Consider the following 23,440-nt stretch of genomic DNA (forward strand, 5'->3'; position numbering starts at 1 on the left):
TGCGGGAATTTGAATATAGGCGGAATAAGAGTGTTCCAAACTTGGCAAAGATCCCTGTTAATAACACTGAGTCAAAAAACTGAACGAAAAATCTGCTTTAGATATACTTTACCAAAATGTTAGAGGCTTAAACACCAAGTTAACAGAACTGTTTTTAAAATCATTTAACTCAAGCTACGATAGAATTGCTTTAACCGAAACCTGGCTGAAACCTCATGTTTTTAACTCAGAGATCCTCTGTAATGACTACCAGATATATCGAAATGACCGCCTGAACAGGGTTGGAGGTGGGGTTCTGCTTGCTGTACACTCTTCAATACCATCTGAAGAGATTTGCGTAACCGCCACCGATACAACTGAGTTCTTGTGCATACGCACACAACTAGCAAATATCCACATTTATTTGGGCATCTGTTATATCCCGCCATCTTCTGAACTGTCCGTTTATATGAATCACATTTCCTTGCTAAGAACTGTTAACTCGATGCTAAAGCCTTCCGATTCCATTATTGTCTTGGGTGACTTCAATATGCCACACATATCATGGTGCATCTCTGACTTTAATATCGTACCAGTTTCGTCAAAGTCTTCCAACAATGAATTTCTAGACGGAATGTCTGAGCTGTGCCTTCAACAAATCAACATCCAATCGAATAAATTCGGAAGAGTGTTGGATTTAGCCTTTGTGGATGATGAATCTAAATATTCCATTAGTCGATGCGAACCCATTATTGAACCTGAAGATGCTTACCACCCTTCCCTCAAAATAGTTTACGAAGTTGTAAATTATGCTTGTAACAGCGGAAATAAACGATACGACTCCAGTTATCGCTTCGACTTTGCGAAGGCCAATTTTAAAAAATTAAATCGTGATCTATCTCGAATAGTGTGGCCAATATTTAATGCTGATGTGGAGCAAAGCGTTTCTCACTTTTACAATACCATTTACTGTCTTTTTGAAAAATACGTACCTAAGCGGATTTGTGTACATTCCGATACAAGCCAAGTATGGTTCACTAAAGAGCTGAAAATTTTAAAGAATAAAAAGTCTCGATCTTTCAAGTTGTTCAAAAAGACGGGTTTACATAACCATTACTTACAGTACTCGATTCTACGCTGCAAGTATTTTCAATTGAACAAAAAGTGTTACAAAGCTTATCTTTGTAAAATGAAAAGAAATATAACTTGCAACCCGAAGGCATTTTACGGATTCGTAAACTCTAAACGCAGGGTGAAAGGGTTTCCATCATCCATGAAATTCCAAGATAATATTTCCAGCGATGATCAAGAGATCGCCGACTTCTTTGCGGAATTTTTCAAATCAAATTACTCTATTGAGACCAACGTTCCACCTAATGAATACCCATACCATATTGATTCATGTTATTCAATCAGAGCTCCATTTATATCTTCAGAAGATGTATTATCTTATTTAAAAACTTTAAAAGTATCATATTCATACGGCCCCGACAGGATCCCGACACACTTTCTTAAAAAATGTGCCGCAAACATCTATCAGCCGCTAACAGATTTATTTAATTTATCTTTAATTTATGGCGTTTTCCCAACAATATGGAAGGAATCTTTTCTTATTCCGCTTCATAAAAATGGAAGCAGGTCTTCAATAGAAAACTACCGGGGCATAGCAAAGTTATCCGCTATCCCAAAGTTATTTGAGGCTATTGTTACCCACCACCTAACATTCCCTATTTCCCCCATAATTGCAAGCTCGCAGCATGGGTTCTGTAAGGGCAAATCACCTATCACCAATTTACTAGAATTTACCACCCACGTTTCTAATGGATTTAGAAAAGGCCTTCACACTGATGTAATTTACACCGATTTCAGTAAAGCTTTCGACAAAGTATCACACCCATTACTTATTCATAAGCTCAGTCAACTCGGTTTTCAACCCCGTCTTATATGTTGGATTTCTTCGTATCTTGGTTATCGTACGCAAAAAGTAATCTTTAAAAATACACTTTCTGGGGTCATCAATGTTTCTTCTGGTGTTCCTCAGGGCAGCCATCTTGGTCCGATTCTGTTCTTGTTGTTCATAAACGATATATCTGGTACAATTAAATACTCAAAAATCTTGATGTACGCAGACGATGTAAAACTTTTCAAATCATGTGCCTCGGTTGAGGAACATTCCTTGCTTCAAATGGTTTTAAATCACTTGGTTACCTGGTGCAATGTAAATTATATGCCGCTCAATCTCAAAAAATGTAAATTCATGTGTTTTTCTCGGAGAGTTTCGCCACCAGCTTCATATACAATTAACAACTATAGTCTAGAAACTGTAAATAATTTTATTGACTTGGGAGTCATGATGGATTCCAAACTTAGTTTCAATCTTCATATTAATGCTACAGTGAATAAAGGCAAAGGTGTTTTTGCATTTGTTAAACGGTGGTCAAAAGAATTTAACGACCCTTACATAACTAAAGCACTTTTTACAACATTAGTTAGGCCAATATTAGAATACGGCTCGATAATTTGGAATCCGCGTTATCAAGTCCATGCAGACAGTCTCGAATCAATACAAAAACAATTTTTACTATTTGCCTTAAGAAATTTCCAATGGGACTCTTTAACTAATCTTCCACCTTATACTAATCGATTAAAGCTTATCAATCTTCCAACTCTTGCTAGTCGAAGGGAAATGCTTGGTGTGATATTTATGACAAAACTTTTAAATGGATCAATTTCGAGCCCATTCCTTCTGAATGAAGTGAACTTTTGCGTTCCCTCTCGGACATCGAGACACTTCAAACCTCTTCTGCTGAAACAATGTAGAACGAATTTCGAAAAAAATGAACCTTTTCGGCGTTTATGCCAAGATTATAACTCTCACTCAAACACATTTGATAGCTCGGACTCCCTTTTTTCTATAAAAAAGATTGTTCTCACCTCTCTAAATTAATGTATAATACGTTTGCTTCTGTTCTCTTTAAGTATTACGCTTGGCTGATGAAATTTCTTCTGTAGCTGAGCAGTCTCAGATCGTGACGCTTGACAAACCGCTGCCCATCAAAGACTCGGCAAAATAAAAAAAAAAAAAAAAAAAAGTTATTATATATATATATAAATCGATCGCGTGAACAGGATTAGCCTGGTTTCATTGGGCCACTTGAGGGCAGCGCGCTGCCACAACGTCCATTAAAAAAAAAAAAAAAAATTTAAAAAATTCGTAAAATTTATCAATCTGGTAGCTTGTTTTTGGTGAAATTGTCATTGTCCCTGCAAAAGTCAAGTGGCTAACGTCACACTAAATGGCACTACTTCCATTTTTTGTATCATGGAATGTACAAATGTTAGTTTTATTGACAGAAATATCTGAAAAAAGTACAAAATAAAACAAAAAGTTGAATTTTTGCCGAAGTTTTTCATTTAAAGTAACCGTTTTTCACGTACTTTGCTTGTCACGAATAAATTCACAACAAAAATAAAGCAGCCACTCTTATGTAGAAGGCGGCGAAGAGATACATATCTCACACACACAAGTATGTAGTCATCAGCCGAAGTAGTTACTCACACATACACACTCATATGACTCTGAGAAACGCACAAACTACAAATATACATACATGTATATAGCTGCTAAACAAGCAGGAGATATAACAATTCTAGAAGGTGAAACGTCTAGACCTTTGGAGAAATATGCGGTCGAGGCAACAGAGTGTATAAAAGCAGCGCAAGCTGACTAATTAGTTTTGATTTAAGTACGCTATTGGTTGTAAAGTATAATTGTGAAGTACTACTTCCAAAGTAATCTAAATAAAGACCAGTTTGCAATACAGAATATTGGAGTTACTTATTCGACAGTTCAGCGATTCGAACGTTAGCAGAATATTTCAAATAAGCGGAATTTCCAAAATCCGTTAAAATATTATTAATCAAGTCACCAGCTTCACTGCCCTTGTGTTTGTAGTGGTACCTAGGTCTGATTTTAAATTACTACATATTGAATCTTGTGTGAATAGGGAAGGCTAAAGGTAACTTCACGTTTGTCAAAAGATGGTCAACGACCCATGCGTTACTAAAACTCTCTTTACATCATTGGTGAGGCCCATATTGAAGTATGCGTGGCACAGTCTGGAACCCGCTCTATCAGGTTTATTGTGATAAACTCGAATCGGTCCAAAAACAATTTTTGCTTTGAAACACTTACGTTGCGATACCTCAGGGAATCTTCCGCCGACCGCAGCCGTTTTTAATTGTAAATAAGAAAGCGTCAAATGTAAATGTGAAAAAGTAGTATGAAAATTAGAATAGTTAGCATAGCTGCGAAATTTCAGATTTTTGAATTAGCTCTCTGTTGATCTAGGTGTGCGACATCACACTTGTTGTGATACAGAATGACCAACACTGACGCTAGCAAAAATTCCAATTTAGTAATATTTAGTAAAATTTTTTAATTTATTAATATGCTTTCATATTTTGCAGAAGTCAAAACACAACAACAAGCGACTAGAACCAAAGCGGCGGTAGCCACAACCATTTGTTTATCATCTTCACGTACATACAAACAAACTAAGTATACAATTGATTGATGACTTGAATCCTGGAAAGGATTTTCTGCAGAATTTTTGAAATTAATAGTGCAGTACGAACGTTTATTTATTGAGCAGCTCTCTTAGAGGGTAGTGCTAGTTAAAGCACAACTTCAACAGAGAGTTGAAAGGCTGAATATGTCTGCAGACTCGTCCCGATGCCAATCGCATGGTATGGCTGCACCTGCAGTTGTCCCGCCCCAGGTAGTGAGTGATAGATCAATATTGGATTCGGCAATTGGATTTATAAGCGATGTTACACTTGTTGCACATCAACCGCATACAGAGCCCAAGGATACTATTATTTGGGCAAGATTTGAGACAACGGCTGATATTAGTGATCCATGTTTTGGAATTGATTGGGAATTGGAGGGTAATGTTGCACCCCCTCTACTTTTAATACTCGGATATGGACTTGGTGTACAAGTATGGGCTATACCGGCCAATGGTGAAGCTATTGAAGTCTTATCATGGCGTCATGGTGTTGTCTCAACGCTACGCATTTTACCGACACCTGCCTGTACAAGATCGGCAAACGAGCATGGACGTGCTGATGAAACAATAGATGCATATGCCGAGAAGCGTCCCCTTATTGCATTAGTTGATACAAGTACTACTTCTTCACAGCCTCAATTCTGCACGCTTAATTTTATATCCCTTAAGACTGGAAAACAAGTGAAAACAATTAAATTCAAGAATCCAATTCTTGATGTAATATCGAATCGTACGTCTGTTGTATCCGTATTTCATGAACGTATTGCAATTTTTGATGCGCGCACTCTGGAGGATAGGCTTTCCATAACGACATGTTATCCGAGTCCTGGGTAAGTAAATTTGTTAATTATTATGTTTAGTTTGTATAACTGTTTATTTTCTTAATTTAAATATAAAAAGCATAAATCCAAATCCTGTGGCACTGGGACAGCGTTGGTTAGCATATGCTGAGCAAAAGCTACTTTCATCAAAACGTAGCGGTGGCGGTTGGGATGGCGAAGGTATCGCTAGTTATACGGCTACTGTATTAAATGCTGCAAAATCATTTGGTAAAGGGTTACGTGAGCTTGGTGAACAGGTAGCAGCTGGTTTGACTGGAGCGTCAAATACTGGCAGTTTATCAAAAAATAGCAGCTTTGATTCCAGTATTGGCCCTGAAGCCAAACAACCAGGCATTGTAACCATAATGGATGTAGAGGTTTGCGTATACTTAGATGTGTACCTACTATATTAGGGTGTGGCGATTTGTATGGTGGCCGATTAACCCATACCGCGCCGTTGAAATTATTAATTATCTTGGATGTCCAAAGGCATTTAAATAAATAAATAAATGTAAGGGCGATACCTCCGAAGAGATTTTAGGCGGAGCAAATTGCGTCGTGCTCCTTTTAATTTTTCCTACAAATTGGCGGGACGGGACCTACATGTTTTATGCCGATACATTTTCACTGAAAAGCTTTTCATGACAGAAATATAGTCGGAGTGTTTCCCAAACCACTGCCGAGGGGCGGGTCGCTTGGGAAATTTTATTCTAATTGAAAAAACTTGTTTCTAAAATTTTCATATTGCTTTGCCCGGGGCGTGAACCCAGGATTTTTGGTGTGGTAGGTGGAGCATTTACTGGCAAGAAAAAAACAATAAAAAATTTTACAATAGAACGAAAAAACTAAATTGAATCAAAGTATCACAGAACATTCAAGTCTTGTAATACAAGTAAACTTTGTCAGAAAACGATTTGTATATGTACTTGTGAAACGAGCCCTGATCAGAAAGCCCGGAACAAAGTCTATGACTAAATGATCAATATGTGACAACATGATCCATGTCAGGTCAGTCAGCGAGGTCGAAATATCGAAAGGGGCCATCATTTTGAACACCAAGACCTCAAAAACAATTTATGCCAAATGGGAATGATTTTTCGCCGTAAAAAAGATTATTCGTCGAAACAGCCAGCTGATATGTTATCAGCTCGGCTCGCACACTTGTTTTCTAAGATCAGTCTTCGAGATAACCCCGATTCCATAAGATGGAATTTATTATCGGACTATGAATAGGTAATAATGGATGAAGGGTTCCATACTTCCAGTGCTTTGTCCAATTCATAAGAAAAAAGATCGCGCATGCCACAACAATAACCGCGGTAACAGTATGCTCAATATCGCTTAAAATGTTTTATCTAGCGTACATACAGATTTTGCAAAATATTGAAGCTCGCAATATCTTTACCTAGCAATACTATTATGAACAAAAGAAAAATTTAAATTATTATTTCTATTGCCAACAACTTCGTACATATTAATTATCAAGCAACGTGAAAAATAAACCGTGACGTTTTTGATGAATTTTCGAATTTCGGAAAAGTTTTCAATTTAAAATAATAAATAAATTTGGTCTCTGGGCAAATTATGTTTCTGTTTAGCATAAACGAGTCAGATCGTACTATTCGTAGAGTTCAACTTCAAACTTCATGGAGAGGAAAATCCTTTATGATTTCAGAACACCAGTCTATAATTTTGTTTTAAATTTAATTAATGTCATGTTTATATTGTCAGGTAATATACTGCTAAAACACGTTCAAGAATATGGCGAGAGGTAAGGGAAAAACTCGTTTTGACCTCGGTATCAATAATCCGAAAGAGGAAACCAAAAAATTTGCTCCTGTCCAAAGATATTCACAATAAACCAAAAAACCAATCAATCTGGACGGGATTTACAAATTGGACTTTAAAAGTATTGAAGACTTAATAACATTTTACTCATGATTTTATATGAAAAAACTTGACATGGGGCTCTTAAGAGCATTTTTGATCATGATGATCAAGTAAAAATAGATATGTTCGCTTGTTAAATAGCGTGTTGGGCCCACTTGCAGATCTTATTACCTCAGAGTTAATTACTAACTTGTCAAAGCTAAGCTAACTGTAACTTAAAAATATAATTTCCGTTTTGCAAGTGGGCCGTAAAGTTAGAAATCTATATTTTCAAAGAGCCTTCCCTCGGCTTATAATTCAAAATAGAAGATTTTATTATACTTAGTATCTCAAAAATTAGTTTTTTATACTGTGAACATACATATTTAGATTCATTTTCATATTTAGTATTATGTCAGTTAATACCATTGGACATTCTATAAAAAATAGAAATTGGTATGCAAACAAAGCAATTTCAATGGCGCCGTATTGGGTGGCAAATCGGCTTAGACTAACGGTACACACTATATATGTATGTATATTTGACCAGGCCTATGAAAAGGTGGCTTATCATAGGCCGGGTCACATATATAAATAAATATTATCTTATTAAAATGTTTTTTACAGCAAACTATAAAAGATTATAGTCCCACTTCAACAATTGCCAGTGCTGGAGGCAATATTAGCAATGAGCCAATTGTAGCGCATTTTATTGCCCATTCAGATGCTATAGTTGCAATGGAGTTTGATAATTCGGGCATGTTGTTACTGACAGCTGATCGGCGTGGTCATGATTTTCATGTTTTTCGCATACAACCGCATCCTGTAAGCTCTAGTTTATCAGCGATACACCATTTGTATGTGTTGCATAGAGGTGATACAAGTGCAAAAGTGCAAAATATTACATTTTCGTTGGATTCTAGATGGGTGGCCATTTCAACATTACGTGGCACAACTCATGTCTTCCCTATTACGCCTTACGGTGGCCCAATGGGCGTACGCACACATACTTCTTTGCATGTTGTTAATAAGTTGTCACGTTTCCATCGTTCGGCTGGCTTATCGGCAGATGGACGATCCAATTCACCAATTACACATTCGGAAAGCAGTAGTTTTATGCAATCATTACAACCTTATCATATTACGACATTACCACCATTTCCACGTCCAAATGTTGTTTTACCACTGGCTCAGCTTCGACAACCTTTCGCACTTGGATCGCCGCCTGTTTCGGCTGGACTTGTTATGCCAGGAAAAATGGGTGTAAATAGTGGTGGTGGAGGTTCTGGTGCTGGTAGTAGTGGCACATCAAACACTTCACAACGTCAAAGACACTCTTCATTGTCCGATGATAATGGCAAACCTTTAAGTGTGTGTGCTATTTTTGCAAAATCTCGTTCGTGGTTACTTGAGCCACCAAATGTAACACGGGAAGCATCGCATCGTATCCAACGTAAAGCGATTGATTCGCTTTTTGTAATGGCTGGTCACGGTGCTCTTATTCAATATGATTTGGATACGAAACTTGCATCAAGTAATTAAACAAACAAAAACAATATATCTGTGATTTTTCGCAATATCTGCTTAAGTCCCAATTTACAGTTCGCCCCAAATTCAGCAATTACAACTTAAATGATAAGGGAAGGCTAATGCCGGATATATATTGAAGAATATGTGAAGCATACAAAGGGAAACAAAAACATAAGTTATTCGGCGCTTTCAGGAAACATAAATGTTGAACAGTCTTTGAGGGACAACTTTCTGAACCCACCGTTGAGTAGTTACGATCCACTCCACGGTTGGAATATTACGTTAAATTACTGAGCAGAAATATTTTTCGCTACATTTGCTCAACGTGTTTATTCGGCTGTCTGGTAGCTCTTTGACATTTTAAAGTGTTGGTTATGAATAACATTTTTCCTATTAATATTATGGTGAAGTGTAGCAGGAAAGTCGTGGCCCCAAGCGCGGGGCTGTAAAGTGTCGAAAATTATGTTTAGGTCTTACAACCTCAGACTAACAAAGTTGCTTCTACCATTAAAAAGAGAAGACTGTATACCCATGAGGGGTATTCTGACTGGACACTGGCTTCTGGCGTCACATGCCTTTAAATTAGGCTTGGTCAGTGATAGCAGATGTAGGAAGTGCGGCCTGGAGGAGGAAAGGATCGAGCACGCTTTGTGCTCGTGTCCTGCGCTTGCCAGGCTACGACTCCAGCTATTAGGAGTGATACAGCTGTCAGAAGCAGCAAGTGGCATAAGTCCTAGAAAGCCTATAGTGTTTGTACATAAAACAAAATTTCTTTCATTAATTGACGGCAAGATGTTTGCAACATATCAACAAAAAAAGTAAAGAGGTTCAGGATTTGGTCTGGCATTTTTGCATTCCAAACTTTCATGACATATTTTTTACCGTACACTAACAAAATACATGGCTATGCATTTCCTACGTCATTGCAAAAACGCAACATCAAAAACCGTAGTTTATTTCTTCAATATTGTATAGCAATTTCCAAAACAAAACAAAAAGTAGAAACAAAAAATTTTAAATTTTAAATTTGCTAACGATCCGTAGCTTATGTTTGCTATAGCAACGTTTCCGTTGTTGTTGTTGTTGTAGCGATAAGGATACTCCCCGAAAGCATTGGAGAGTGTTATCGATGTTGATGGTCCTTTGCCGGATGCAGATCCGGTACGTTCCGGTAACAAGCACCATCAAGGTACTAGCCCGACCATCTGGGGAACGATTTGGTATGACCACATGAAACCTTCTAGGCCATACCGCCCTCCCACCCCCTAGATCCATAAGGAACTTGGGGTCGCCAGAGCCTCGGCTGTTAAAGAAACAGGATTCGCCACGGGTAGGTGAGGTTGACAATTGGGTTGGATATGCTATATATTGCGCTGCACCCCTTGAAAGGGTTGTGCTACACAACCGCTTGAATCAATTTGGTATTTTAGTCGCCTCTTACGACAGACATACCTGCCGAGGGTATATTCTAAGCCTCCAAACCCGCTGGGGTCTCACAAAATTCTGGACTCCCTTAGGTTCGCCAAAAGCGCTAATTTTTAACTTTGGTTCTGTCAAATCGTTAAACCGTTCTATGTGCATATATCTGACATATACAATTCCGGGTTTGGTGATAACGAATCTGTTATTAACTTTGCTAGGAATTGTCAATACACAAATGTTCAGTTCAAAAAGCGTATACCGGCGTATCCTTGACTTATGCGGCTATTGCATGATGACACAGATAAATATTTAACATAATTATAATGCATGTGGTAATCAATATTTGCGCGTTTTTTCCAGATATTGCCAAAGAAAAAATTTGTGATGATACTCCAATTGAATTGGATGTGGAAGCTAAAGCTCAATGGAACCTTGGTAGGCGACGAGATGGATCTCATGAATTGATGCCTCCGTTAGCAAATGATAATTGGCTAATAAAAGATCGTAACTCTTGCCTATTGTTAGACAGCATGCGCCAGTATGATATAGAGGAAAAAACCGAAAGTTGGGTGTCACAAGTGGAAATAATAACACATGCTGGACCGCACCGTCGTCTTTGGATGGGACCACAGTGTGTATTCAAAACATACAATACACCTAGCGGGTTTGTGATTCAACTTAAATTAAAAAAAAGAAATATCAAAAAATAAAATTTTCAGATCTAATTTGAATCATGTTGATGTTGAAGCTGTAGAAATAGGAGTTTCCAAGCCTACATCTGCGGCTTCGGCAGTGCGTTCTCATTCATTAAGTATGCCAGTTGCAGCGGCACGCTGTAATCTGCCAGTATTGATTGAGTCGGGTTCCTACAGTAAGTTCAACACATACAGCTTTATTCTGATTGACGAATGTTTCTCCGGATGTTCGCTTTTTTCGATTTGAAGTTTAAGGGCTCCATTGAATGTTCCATAATATAGTAAAATCCCGGGTAGCGAGTGTAAAAGGAAACCACTCGTACGGTCTAAATGAGGTGAATGTAGAACTTGATTTGCAAGATTTGTCTGACAATATATTTTAACAAACTCTATTGCAATGAGTTCTGCCATATGATTTGAAGACGCTTACGCCCACCAGAATAAGGCTGATGTATAAATCCCATCTTTTTTAATAAAGATGCATGTATATAATTTTATATTAATAGGTAGTATAGAGCAAAGTCCGAAACTTATGGACCGTTTTCGTCACGAGCACTCGGACTCGGATTTCACTTTATCCCATGGCGACTCTCGTCTAAAGGAGGATTTAGCCGATGCTATGCGCGAATCACCATCTGTATCAGAGATTCACAAAAGCACTTGTAAGTAACGCTTCCTTCTTTTTTTTTATTATTAAATAGTGGTGTATGTGTTTTTAAATGTATAAGTGCAATCACTTTTGGGGTAAGGAGCTACTAGCAAAACTTTGTCTCGAGGACATCGCCTCTCTTATCATCGCCGTTGTACTATATGGGGAAGTAGCTAGGAGGATGGCAGGATCTTCTAGTGTACTAAAGATAAAAGTTCGTCCGAGGACAGAGGATGATGATTAGGTGTACGAAATTTTTGCGGAAAAAATTCGGGAACACCGAACCCGCTAAGGGATAAAAAGTCTTGTCTTCCCTTGGTGTCAAGCTACCGCAAAAAAATAAAATAGTTTTACTAATAAAATATTTGTTCGTACGGATTTGATATATGCCACGTCTCCTAAATCCCAATATCACTATTTTCGGAATTTACGAAGCTAGGAGTTCCAGTTCTTAATTTTTCACTGCATCTTTTTGCGTGACCGCTCTAAAGCCAAAGAACATGACAAATTGAACTGGTGAATACCAAGACAATAATACGCTTGCCACGGAGCCGATGGGTGAACAGACACAGTGAGGCTTCCATGTCACTATGTCAAAGTAGTTTGATTTTTATAACTCACACGGTAATTTATCCTTGGTAACTGATTAGTTAGTGTTGTAGTTGCTATTGCTATAGCCGCACAATACTCTTCGAGCTCAATGGAAGTATCAGGTCTTTGCCGTAAGTAAATATAGTACCTTCGTGTGGCAGCAGGTTTTAGTAACAGCCCGACTGCTGTGCGAGGAAATTTATTTCATAACGTTGAAAAGTGAGTTGTGGAAGTCGTTATATCCGTAGATAGTTTTAAAGTTCAACGTCTTTAAATCTCACCACCCTTCTTGCATGTTGGACATTGGTTGCATATTGAAAATACATGCGGTTGCTGTTAAATCACCTATATTTGATCCCGCCCGCGTGGTATTTGATTAGAGTGCCATGCCAGTCTTGGAAGGAATAGCAGATGACGAAAATTAATCATAGGCTCATATTTGACAAATATTGTTTTATTATTCTAAAAAATTTAATACAACAACTGTGCATACATAAATAATAATTTAAAGGCCACTATTCGAATTTGCATAATGTAATTACTTCAAAACGCAGCGTTTGATATATCACATCATTTCTTCATACTTCATTCAGTACATATCATTAAGCGCATGGTTGTGGGAATTTGAAAAAAATTTCGGGTTCCATCAGAAAAACATGCCTATGTTACTTCCAGGAACGCCTAGAATCATTATACAAAATTTCATGGCATTCCATGTCGTGGTTCAAAAGTTAAAAGTGCTCAAACGAACAGATATTGAATTTTATAGATATAGATTTTGGACTATAAAAATTTTGCTCCCTGACGAATTCAGTTTCTCTTCAAAAACATTTTTAAAAACTTTATTTTTTATTTTAACTTATTTATAATTTTGTTGTTGTTTAGCCCTGTTAATTACTCCATTAATTCATAAATGCTCGTTTTTATAAATATTTACAATGGAAAATGCAATAATTAAGACCAGCAGCAGCATATCTTACAAACTGTCCCACGAAAGACTAAAAACTGATTGTCATAATAGTTGAGAAGTTGGGTGTAAAAAGGGATCAAGGTTCGAAGATCCCTTTTTCTCAATAGGAAGAATAGGTCCAGTTTTATACCCACACCAACTATTTTTTGGTTATATCTCTGAAACTAACTTTGTAACATCGCAAAATGTATGGCACTGTACAAGTTTTTTGCGTTGACCTTAAAAAAAATTAAGTTACTCATACTCCCATACAGTATGCCTCCCGATATAAGCTATGTTATCGTCTCCCGATTTCACTGAAATTTTATATTTGACCTTTTTTACATAGGAAGTGGGACAAACAAACATTTCATTGACGTATCACTGTTGTTCCGATGTTATATGCAAAATGTAACATCTATCCCCGATTTATTTTTGAAATGTTTGGAGAATATTGTGAAAAATAGGTTTTGTCAACATGTACAGTTGCGGTCAAAATCTTAGTAGTGCTTATGGCTCAATTCATTTAAGTGGCCAAGTTTTATTTATCACAACAGTTTTTCCAATTATTGTGTGATTTCAAAAAAAAAAAAAAAACTGTATTTTTAATGAATATTCAACCAAAAAGGTCCAAAAATGTTTAACTAACAAAAAAGTTATAAACAAAATATTTCACATATATATTTGTTGATACTGTGACGAATATTAGCAACACTAAGGGATACTATCATCTCTAAGCCGATACTGAGCAGTGACAATTGTATGCACATAAACAAACAAATCAATCATTATATCTATACATATGTTCATACAAGCAGCGGAGACAAACGCACAAACACATGCATATATCTGAGATACTCCCAAAAGTAGCCAATCATCGGTGGAAGTATCACTCACAATACAGGCGCATATGGCTATGCGAGCATCTGTAATTTATAGCTGATAAGTTTATTGCTGGTAAACAAGTAGTAAATTCTAGAAGAAGAAACGCCTAGAAGTATGCGAACGAGACAGCAGAGACTATAAGAGGAGCGAAAGCTGAGTAAAAAGCAATCAGTTTGATTTAAGCACGCTATCAGTTGCGAAGTATAAGTGTTATTGTGGAATATTTTCAAAGTAGTCTAATAAAGACCATTTTGCATTATTGAATATTGGAGTTATTTATTTAATAGTTTAGCGAAACGAACGTTAGGAGAAGGTTGCAAATAAGCGGAATTTCCCTAAATTCGTGACAATACTCAATTTATTTAATAAGAATATGTATCCCGATATTCGCATGCTCATGAAAAATGGAGGGGGTGGGAGGGGGGGAGGGGGGTTACTTCAGAAATTTCAACTCTATAGCATTAAAATTTTAAAGCCAATTTTTATTCATTTAAGATTAATTAACAATTATACATACATTTTATATAACGTTTAAAAAACGATTTTCTGAATAATCTGATTAAATATGCTACAATTAGTTTTCGGATAATGTTACTAGTTTCAAAAATGGCTGCCTGCCTGTTTTTGCAGTCCCTTTAAATTTTGATTGTCCGTGAACGCGTTAAACGCTTTAATATGAATACCTTAATGAGCATATAAGAATATGGGCGAGTCCCAAATAAGATTCTCCACAAACCAAAAATGAAAAATTATCAGACTTTTGCCCCTATTACGGTTTACAACTCAACTCCTCTTTGGTATTACGAATTACAACTTATTTCAATTGAAGCTGAATTGATGTTCCCCACCTAAAAAGTGATGATTTGACAGATAAATGAACAGCTGATCAATTTGTGGCGGAATTTAAGTATTGATTACTCCAACCCTCACCAAGTAAGAAAACATTTAAATGACAATTGATAAGCTTCTAATGAAGTTATTTTGCAGATTTGTAAGTTATTTTCGGTTCAGTAAGCAAGCATTTTGCCCCTTACTAAATGAAATAGAAGATCATTTCCGCAAACGCGTTCAAGGGACGGCTATACCTCCTATTTTAAAACTATGCACTACACTACGATTCCTTGCTGACGGCAGCTATCACAGAAACTGTGGAAATGATTTTAGTTTTAAACTGGCACAACTTACAACACCTGTACCTATTAAATACGTTTTAGTTATTAGTGAGGAACATACTTGTGCGAAGTGGACTAAAATCCAAATGAGTGTAGAGGAGCAAAGTGCTTCAAAAATCGCATTTTACTCTAAAACAGGATTTCCAGGAGGAGTGGGTTATATCGATGAGGCTGACGATCGCATAATTTCACCGTTTTGGCTGTATCCTAACTGCGGCTTGTCTCGTCCAACTTCGGGATGTCGCTCCATAAGCTCAAGAAGTTTTTCAATGTAGTCCTTCGTTGAAACCTTGTTTCTTCTGTAAATGTGTCCAAAATTGCTGATTATAAAATTTCTTTAAAATAAATATTAAAAGGTTTGATTACCCTCTTTCCATTTTTTGTAATATTTTTCCAAACAACTGCAACATTTTCTAAAACAACTGCTAGCAATCAGTTGTCAGATTTTGATGTCTTTGACAACTACACCAATACATGGCTGTAAACGGTAATTCCACAAAAAGTTGTTAGACTAGGCAACTTCAACCAACATTTTTTTGACAGGTTGAGTTTTTCAACTGAAATATAATTGAGTTGTTAACCGTAATAGGGGCATTTACTTCTATCACTTGGGATTAAAAAAGGTCAAATACGTGTATGAAGTGGAAATAAAATAGTTTATTCTTCCCTAAATTATTTCTGTTAACCTACGAACAAAACGTTAACGCTTCCAGCTGTGTATAAATTGTTAATGATTCTTGAAGAAATCGTACGAAATATAACGAAAATTTAAATTTGTATATCTCTTTTTCACTTAGTATGATGGCTTTCTTAATTTTTTTGTTTACGTATATACAAAGGATTATGGAATAATTTCTGATTCTAGCAAAATGCGAGTTTTACAGATTTATTTAGGTTTCATTGGTATATTCAATAATTTCAAGATACAAAAGAATAAACGAATAAATATTATTCGAATTAATATTAATAGAGTTTATTATTTGAATAATCCCAAAAGAAGTAGAAAAATGTATATACATACATATATGAAAAGCCGAAATTGTTCCGAATCTGGTATGTCTGTTTCTCATGGAAAAAACGATGTCATGTTTTAAGGGAAAAAATAAAACGACAGTAAAAGCTGGACTTCTACGAATATGTTTATAAGATTCGCTTTCATATGTGAATAAATAGCTACATATGTATATATGTAGGAAAACGTAAATCTATATTCTCTCAAACGAAGTCGCGTTGTCAGTTTTCGTTGGCATTGTTTAGCAGCTTATCGTTTGTTAAGAAGAGTTGTACATCACAATAAATATTCTCATGTAAAATTTACTGTTATGTTGTGCATTGAGAATTCCACATGTAAAACCGAAAAAAAAAAATTTAATAACGAAAAATACCGAAAGTCTTTCGAATATGCATACATCTTCATATAGAAAAAAAGAAAAATCAAACTGATTCGTATAGTGGCACTGAGCTTTATCCTCGAAACCGCTCACGATACAATGAATTTACAAGATATCTCTGATGAATGACCAGCCATACTGATTTGTGTTTGAGAAAAAAGTAGCAGCTTGGCGACCTAGCAGCTATTTTCATTGACGTCAAACCTGGCAGATTGTATTCGTTGTTATTATGCTCATGAGTTTGCAGAGTTTTGTTTTACATTTAAAAATGGTCACTTGCCTTATGTCATCATGCATCGGGCGTTGCCGTTTTATTAGCATATCAACGCCTTTTTGATCATGGAAGCCGTTTATGAATGGGAACTTTGGTACAAAAAATAAAAAAACTGAAAACGCCAATAACTATGCATACGCAACATAGGTCTGACGGTAGACCAATACGATTGAAAATCACAAGATCTCGGATTGGTTCAAAATGGGGAAAAATAATGGAGTTTCGGCTGCCCTATAACCCTGGTCTTGGGTTCATATTTTAACTGCTTTTTATTTATATACAAAGGAAACTTTGGACCATGTTTTGAAAACAAAAATTTACAAGTTTTTCAATGTAGAGCTCGAGGTGTTCAATTGGAACTGTGATATTTTGAGATAACGAGTAAAAAGTAACTATGAGTTTGTATAGACGTGCAGTTGTTTTCCCGACCTGCGGACCGTTTCACAAATTCACTTGTATGACAAGACATTTATTTATGTGAAACGGTCCTCCGTAAAATTTTTTAACCAGGCAAGTTGTTTCCTATTTTCGGTGTGTTCAAGGTCTCCTCCACCTGATATGAAGAGAAAAAAGGATTTTCACAGAAGTCAAAGGCACTTAAAGATGAGTAAATAAATATCTACATTTCTTGATTGACATTATCAACAGATATACATACAAATAATTTACATTTTAGAATTTGGTTTTTTAACAAATTTTGTTAAGATGTGGTGTGCTGGTATGTTTGAAACATAAACACGAAAATTATTAAAATTGATTTGGTAAGAAATCTTACTATTGATCGTCTTTTAATTTGTTGATAATTCTTATATAACACTTGCTTTACACAAATACACATGCATCATCTACTACATCCACACATACTGCATAAATAAACAATAACTTATTGCAAAATAGCTTTTCTTTTTGTGTTTTTTCCTAAGTTGCATCACATTGCTGTAAATTCAATTTTTTATTTTTTAATAAAGATACATAAATCTGTTTTATGATTTTATAACGCACAATAATTTCTAAATCCTTAATAAGAGTTTATTGCCACTTTAGTTTCTAATAAATTCGAAAAATTCCAGAATCTTGAAAATAAGTTAATTTTGGAATGAAACTAATAACTAATTCCCTCTAATAAAGGGTTAACTTTTTGCATTTATACGAATTACAAAGCACAGCACCGCGATCATAAAATTTGCCTTTGGCTTTTTGTTAATGCTATTTTCTCACCATATATGTTTTTTTTCTTCTCTTCCTCTGTGTTTCTATTGAAGGTCGATTAGCCTATGAGGTCGCCTCGTCTGATAATGTTTCATTCTATGATGCACGTGCAGATCCCGATTTTGGCGATGATGATTATGATCCCAATTCGAAAGCTTCGGCCTCGTACACGTCAGAAACAACAGAAAATTCACCGGCATTGGCTGGTTGGAATTTAGTTTGTAATGTCTATTCAGACAAAAATAGAACGGTTCATTTACATCCGAATGTTTTTGGTAGAAAATCTGAAACTCAAAAACCATCCAAAGCTTCAGTTGAAAAAGTTGTGAATCCATTGGGTACTGTTACAACTGTGATTTCAGGTATTTCGTCTGAGGTGAGAAGAGATATATTAGATGAAGTGGTATTACAGTTAGCTAGCGAGGATGATATTATCCATGAAAATTGTGATGAATCTTTGTTTCGTCCTGTTGTGGCCATATTTTGTGACGATAAAGATCGTCAAGCCGCTGAGATAGCAGTAGCCCATGAGAATGAAGAATTCCTTAAACCTCCAGAGGTTATCAAAAATAATTTGGTTGTTCCAGTTATAGCTAAAGAGGTCGACGCCGAATTAAGTAAACGAGAAAAGAGTCAAAAAAGTGAGAAAGTCAAAATGCAAACTATGAGAAGTTTTATCAATCAACAAAAATTAGATGAACAAAAATCAATTCAAGATTCAAAATTAAAATGCAAACCTGCATCATTAAATATTAATAAGGCTGAACAGACGACAGAGAAATTTATGAACGACGTTAAACTCATTGAAACACCAATTAGTGGTGATAATTTAACAACAAATAACACGTTAAAGAATCAGCAAAAGAAAAAAGATAAATGTGAAGACATAAAAGAGCCACGAATGCTTGGGGATAAAACAAAATTTGGCGATGGAAATAAATCAAATATCAAACAGACAGTAATTTATGAAGAAGAAAAAGAAGAAGAACCAACAGAATTTAAGAGAATGACACCAATAGCACCTTTAGCAAAAAATGGAAAACAAACACACAACGCAGCTGTTAAATCTCCAAGCAAAGAACAATCAACGGTAAATGAGTGTAAAACTAAAACAAATGTTATAAAAGCGAATGAAGTGAAAAAACTCGCTAAAGTAGGTGCGAAAAATATTATTCTAAAAAAGAAGGAATATATTGATGATGATGATGATGAACAGGAAAACAACCCAAGTAAAGATAAATTGGAGAAAATTAACTTCAAAACAGAACAAACGTGCAAATCTAATGTTGAGGACCAAAATTTAATACTGCCGAAATCAAAAGAGCCTAATTCTAACAAGCATGGTTCAGAAACAAAACTAAACACAGTATCGAAAACCAAAAAAGAAGCTAATGAACCTGTCAAGACTCACACCAGAAAAAGTGAAGATTTAGAAATAGAACAAAAAGTAGAAAATGTTTTAGATAACTCCACTTCATCAAGAAATAATATGAGAAATAAAGTTTTAAAGGAACTTGAAATTGAAACAGAGAGCGAAACTCAGAGCAAAGGTGAAGCTAGAAAAGATATGGATAAATTATCAAAAGATATTAAGCGAAAATTTAAGCCAAATGAAGTAGCACCAACTGCTGATACAAAAAGCCTTACTGCGCCAGATGAAAAACATAACAATGTTTCAAGTACGTATAAAATTAAGGTTATTGAATCTATCGAACCAAACAAACAAGATGAATTGGTAAAAGTCAAAGTTGGACCTCAAGATTTAAATGATATTCCAAATAAAGATAACAAACGAGGTGATTCCAAGTCAATCGATTTGAAAAAAGGTGAAGATCAAGAACCTGGTTGTGATACAAAACAAACTTCAGATACACAAGCAGCCTGCAATTTCAAAGGCGACATTATTGATGATGAAAATGTTAAAGCTATTGGTAAGAGTAAAAATCCAAAATCGAAAACTTATACTGAGAAAGCTTTGGCAATTGATCCGGGGAATAGTTCATCAACCATTATAAGTGCTGATATTGTTGCAAAATCCAGAAAAAAGTCCAAACCCGATACAAATATAATTGCTTTGAATGAGGAGAAAGTAATAAGCCCATTATTGGAGACAAAACAGTCGGAGACGTTTCAAAATTTGCAGGCTCCAAAGACAATGAATTCAGCTTGGAAAGCAGTAAGTAATCTCGAAAATACGGAAAGAAATGTCGAAGCCAACGCAAATTATCCAAGCTTAGGTGTAGTATGCAAACCAAAAAAACCAATTAAAAACAAAGACAATTTTACAGAAAAGAGTGAGGATATAGTTTCAGATGTGTCCTCAACAATGAAGCTAACACAAACAATTGATAAAAAATTGAACTTAATAAACGAGAATAAAAGCGAACGGCCATGGTCATCACATTTCGAGGGCTTTCCTGCGCTACAACCAATAGAGGCTTTGCCACCGTTGCCAGCCTTAGAATCATTAGATATAGATATGGCACCGTTTTCAACAATTTCGAAAAAAAACTATGTGAAATTGATAACAAAGAATGAGAAGGATGACGCGACTGATCAAAGCTTAATCAACTTTGATAGTCCTTTCCAAGATAATCCAAAATATGATAATAAAGAACTCAATCAAAAAAATCTTATTTTCGCATTATGTGGATCTCTTCACTATGAAAATGATAATGAGATAGGCGATAATGATAACAAACCAGATACTCAGCATGTAATTAATTCTGATAAAGATGAATCATCAACAGCACAATATAAGTTGTTAAATGAGAATGAAGAACCAAATTTAGATTTCGAACCAAGTCCGCATGCTACCAGTACAACAAAGCCTACAACAATGACAAGAATCACAAAAGAGAAATATTCAAGTTCTGCCAATTCTTCTGCCTCAGAGGAAATCATTATCATCGAAGAGAAAAAAATGTCGAAAAAGCAACGGAAAAAGAGGCAACAATTGGAGTCCAGAGACAAAAAGGAAGAATCAGAGACACGTGACGACGATGAAGAGCTACGCCCATTAATTGCTATGATAGACTCACATACAGAAATCCCAACAATATGTGATAATAATGAATCATCCATAACATTGCCGACAAGTACAAATAACATTAGCAAAGACATCATCCAAAAGCACCCAATTTTGATTGCACGTGCTTCTCCATTGGGCAATTCAACAACTACAACAACAACTACAGACAGCGAAGGTCCCATACCTGCAACAACATCGGATGATAATAACATTTTCATTTTACCCTCGAATACAGCCGTCGCAATTAATGCACCAATAAAACTGAAAACAAAAAGATTAGAGCACAAAATTAATTTAATTGCTGCTATTGATGCTGCTACATCATCATCAACATCCTCGGCAGAGGAAAGTAATGTCGAAGCAGAAAATCGTAGATCAAATTCCGATCAAGATTTACCTGTACTTGGTATTAGCACACCACAACAAGTTCAATCAACATTAACCAATGTCAGTTTAGTAACACCATCATGTGCAACAAAGAAGAAAACAAAACGTCGCAAAAGATAAGAATTAGCCCTATGTCTGTTTTGTATCATTTGTGTAGTTATTATATACTATTTATATATTGTATACTACACCAACGATAATAATAGAATTTTAGTTAAAGGTGCTGTTCAACATTTATCTAGAAACGATATTGCAAAAAATTGAAAAAAAAAAAAAATATTACAAAAAGAAAAAACACAAATTATTTGTTCTTAAATTTGTAAAAAAAAAAACAGACAACAAAAAAAAAAACAAACGTTACAATTTCTTTACGTACACACGTATATACCACATTTATCAATATATTTTAGCCAGCATTAAATAATTAGGTAATTGAACATTTAATTCAATGGCAAAGTATTTTAACTCAAGCAAAACAGTGGGAAAACATTCTACTGCCAATTATGCAAATTGTACTCGTATTTACTAAAACTATACCTAAGTTCATTATTATTCACAAATCCAGGATTATGTATGCACGATAAAACCATGAAAGAAATGGTTAAATTAAATACATTTATTATTAGTTATGAGAATAAAGTAAAATAAATATCAAATTATGTTAGTTTCTTAATATTAAACAGAAATAAAAAGATATAAATAATTTAGACTTTGAAGACAGTTGAAAAATGATTTTTTATAATATGTATGGATCCATCATACAGACGACTAGCCTTACTGTGTGAAATTAATTTACAGTTAAAGTTGGACTAAGTTTGACATTGCCTATTTGGTTGCTGTTGTTGTTGTTGTAGCGATAAGGACACTCCCCGAAGGCCTTGGGGAGACGTCTGAGTTATCGATGTTGATGGTCCTTTGCCGGATGCACATCCGATACGTTCCGGTAACAAGCACCATTATTCCCGACCATCTCGGGAACGATTTGGTATGACCACATGAAACCCATAAGCCATTACGCCCTCCCACCCCCTAGATCGATAAGGATCTTGGGGTCGCCAGAGCCTCGTCTGTTTAAGAAACAGGATTCGCCACAGGTAGGTGAGGTTGACAATCGGGTTGGAGATGCTATATATTGCGCTGGCAACCCCTTGAAAGGGTTACACTGCACAATCCCTTGAATCAATTTGGTATTTTAGTCATCTCTTACGACAGGCATACGTACCGCTGGTATATTCTAAGCCCCCTAACCCACTGGGAGGCTGCATTTTTGGACGTTGAGTTCTATTTGAGGTTAAGGTAATTTCGCTCAATGGGTTTTGCAGATTATTCAACATAGAACATATATTTGTATGTTTTCCATAGCACAATTGTACTCTCATTGCGGAAGCGAAAGGGAATAACCTTTAATTTTTGGAGACCCATAGTTTAAGACGTCTGCCAGATAAAGTCAGACCTTACTGAGCACGATAACCAAGTCACAGGGATTCAATAATCGCTCGGTTGTGTTACTTAGGCTTTACAACAGTTATGTCCAACGTGAAAATGCATATGTGACCTGGAATAATGAAACGACACTATTGTGCGAAAATACCGTTCTTCATTTTTTGAGTGATTCTTATAGGTAATTTAACGCTCTTTCCAATGAAAGAAACCGCAGTTTTCTATTTTTCTTAGTTTTTTCACAAATAGCATTTAAAGCAAAATCGGACCACAAATACGGTTTTTTGATACAACCGACTGTTGAGGTATTCAGGATTTTCTTTTAGACAACCATCTATGCCCAATACGTAAGCTTGTGGTAAAATTTAATGTTGCTAGCTGTTAAAATGAGGCAGAAATGGGGCAGAAATGGCGAACCCTCTTATTGAACAATCGATTGTATGGGAGGAATATGCTATAGTGGTCCGATCCGGTCGATTCTGACAAATGTCAAATCCCTTCAAAATATGCGTGCTTACCAAACTTCATCAAGATATCTCAAAAATTGAGGTACTAGTTTGCGTTTAAACAAACGG

The 23,440-nt window shown here is 35.8% G+C and overlaps 1 protein-coding gene across 1 annotated transcript in view; it reads left to right on the forward strand.

Moving 5' to 3' along the window:
• Positions 1-22,154, forward strand: part of LOC137247498 (uncharacterized) — a 64,796-nt gene extending 42,642 nt beyond the window's left edge. The window contains exons 2-8 of the mRNA XM_067778450.1: positions 4,450-5,380; positions 5,451-5,748; positions 7,868-8,774; positions 10,553-10,856; positions 10,912-11,063; positions 11,394-11,549; positions 18,061-22,154. Coding sequence (XP_067634551.1) covers positions 4,695-5,380; positions 5,451-5,748; positions 7,868-8,774; positions 10,553-10,856; positions 10,912-11,063; positions 11,394-11,549; positions 18,061-21,545 — 5,988 coding nt within the window. The 5' untranslated portion in view covers positions 4,450-4,694 and the 3' untranslated portion in view covers positions 21,546-22,154. The remainder of the gene's footprint in view (positions 1-4,449; positions 5,381-5,450; positions 5,749-7,867; positions 8,775-10,552; positions 10,857-10,911; positions 11,064-11,393; positions 11,550-18,060) is intronic.
• The last annotated feature ends 1,286 nt before the right edge of the window (positions 22,155-23,440 follow it).

Source organism: Eurosta solidaginis, chromosome 4 (genome assembly GCF_040869045.1).
Source record: "Eurosta solidaginis isolate ZX-2024a chromosome 4, ASM4086904v1, whole genome shotgun sequence".
Classification (NCBI taxonomy): domain Eukaryota; kingdom Metazoa; phylum Arthropoda; class Insecta; order Diptera; family Tephritidae; genus Eurosta; species Eurosta solidaginis.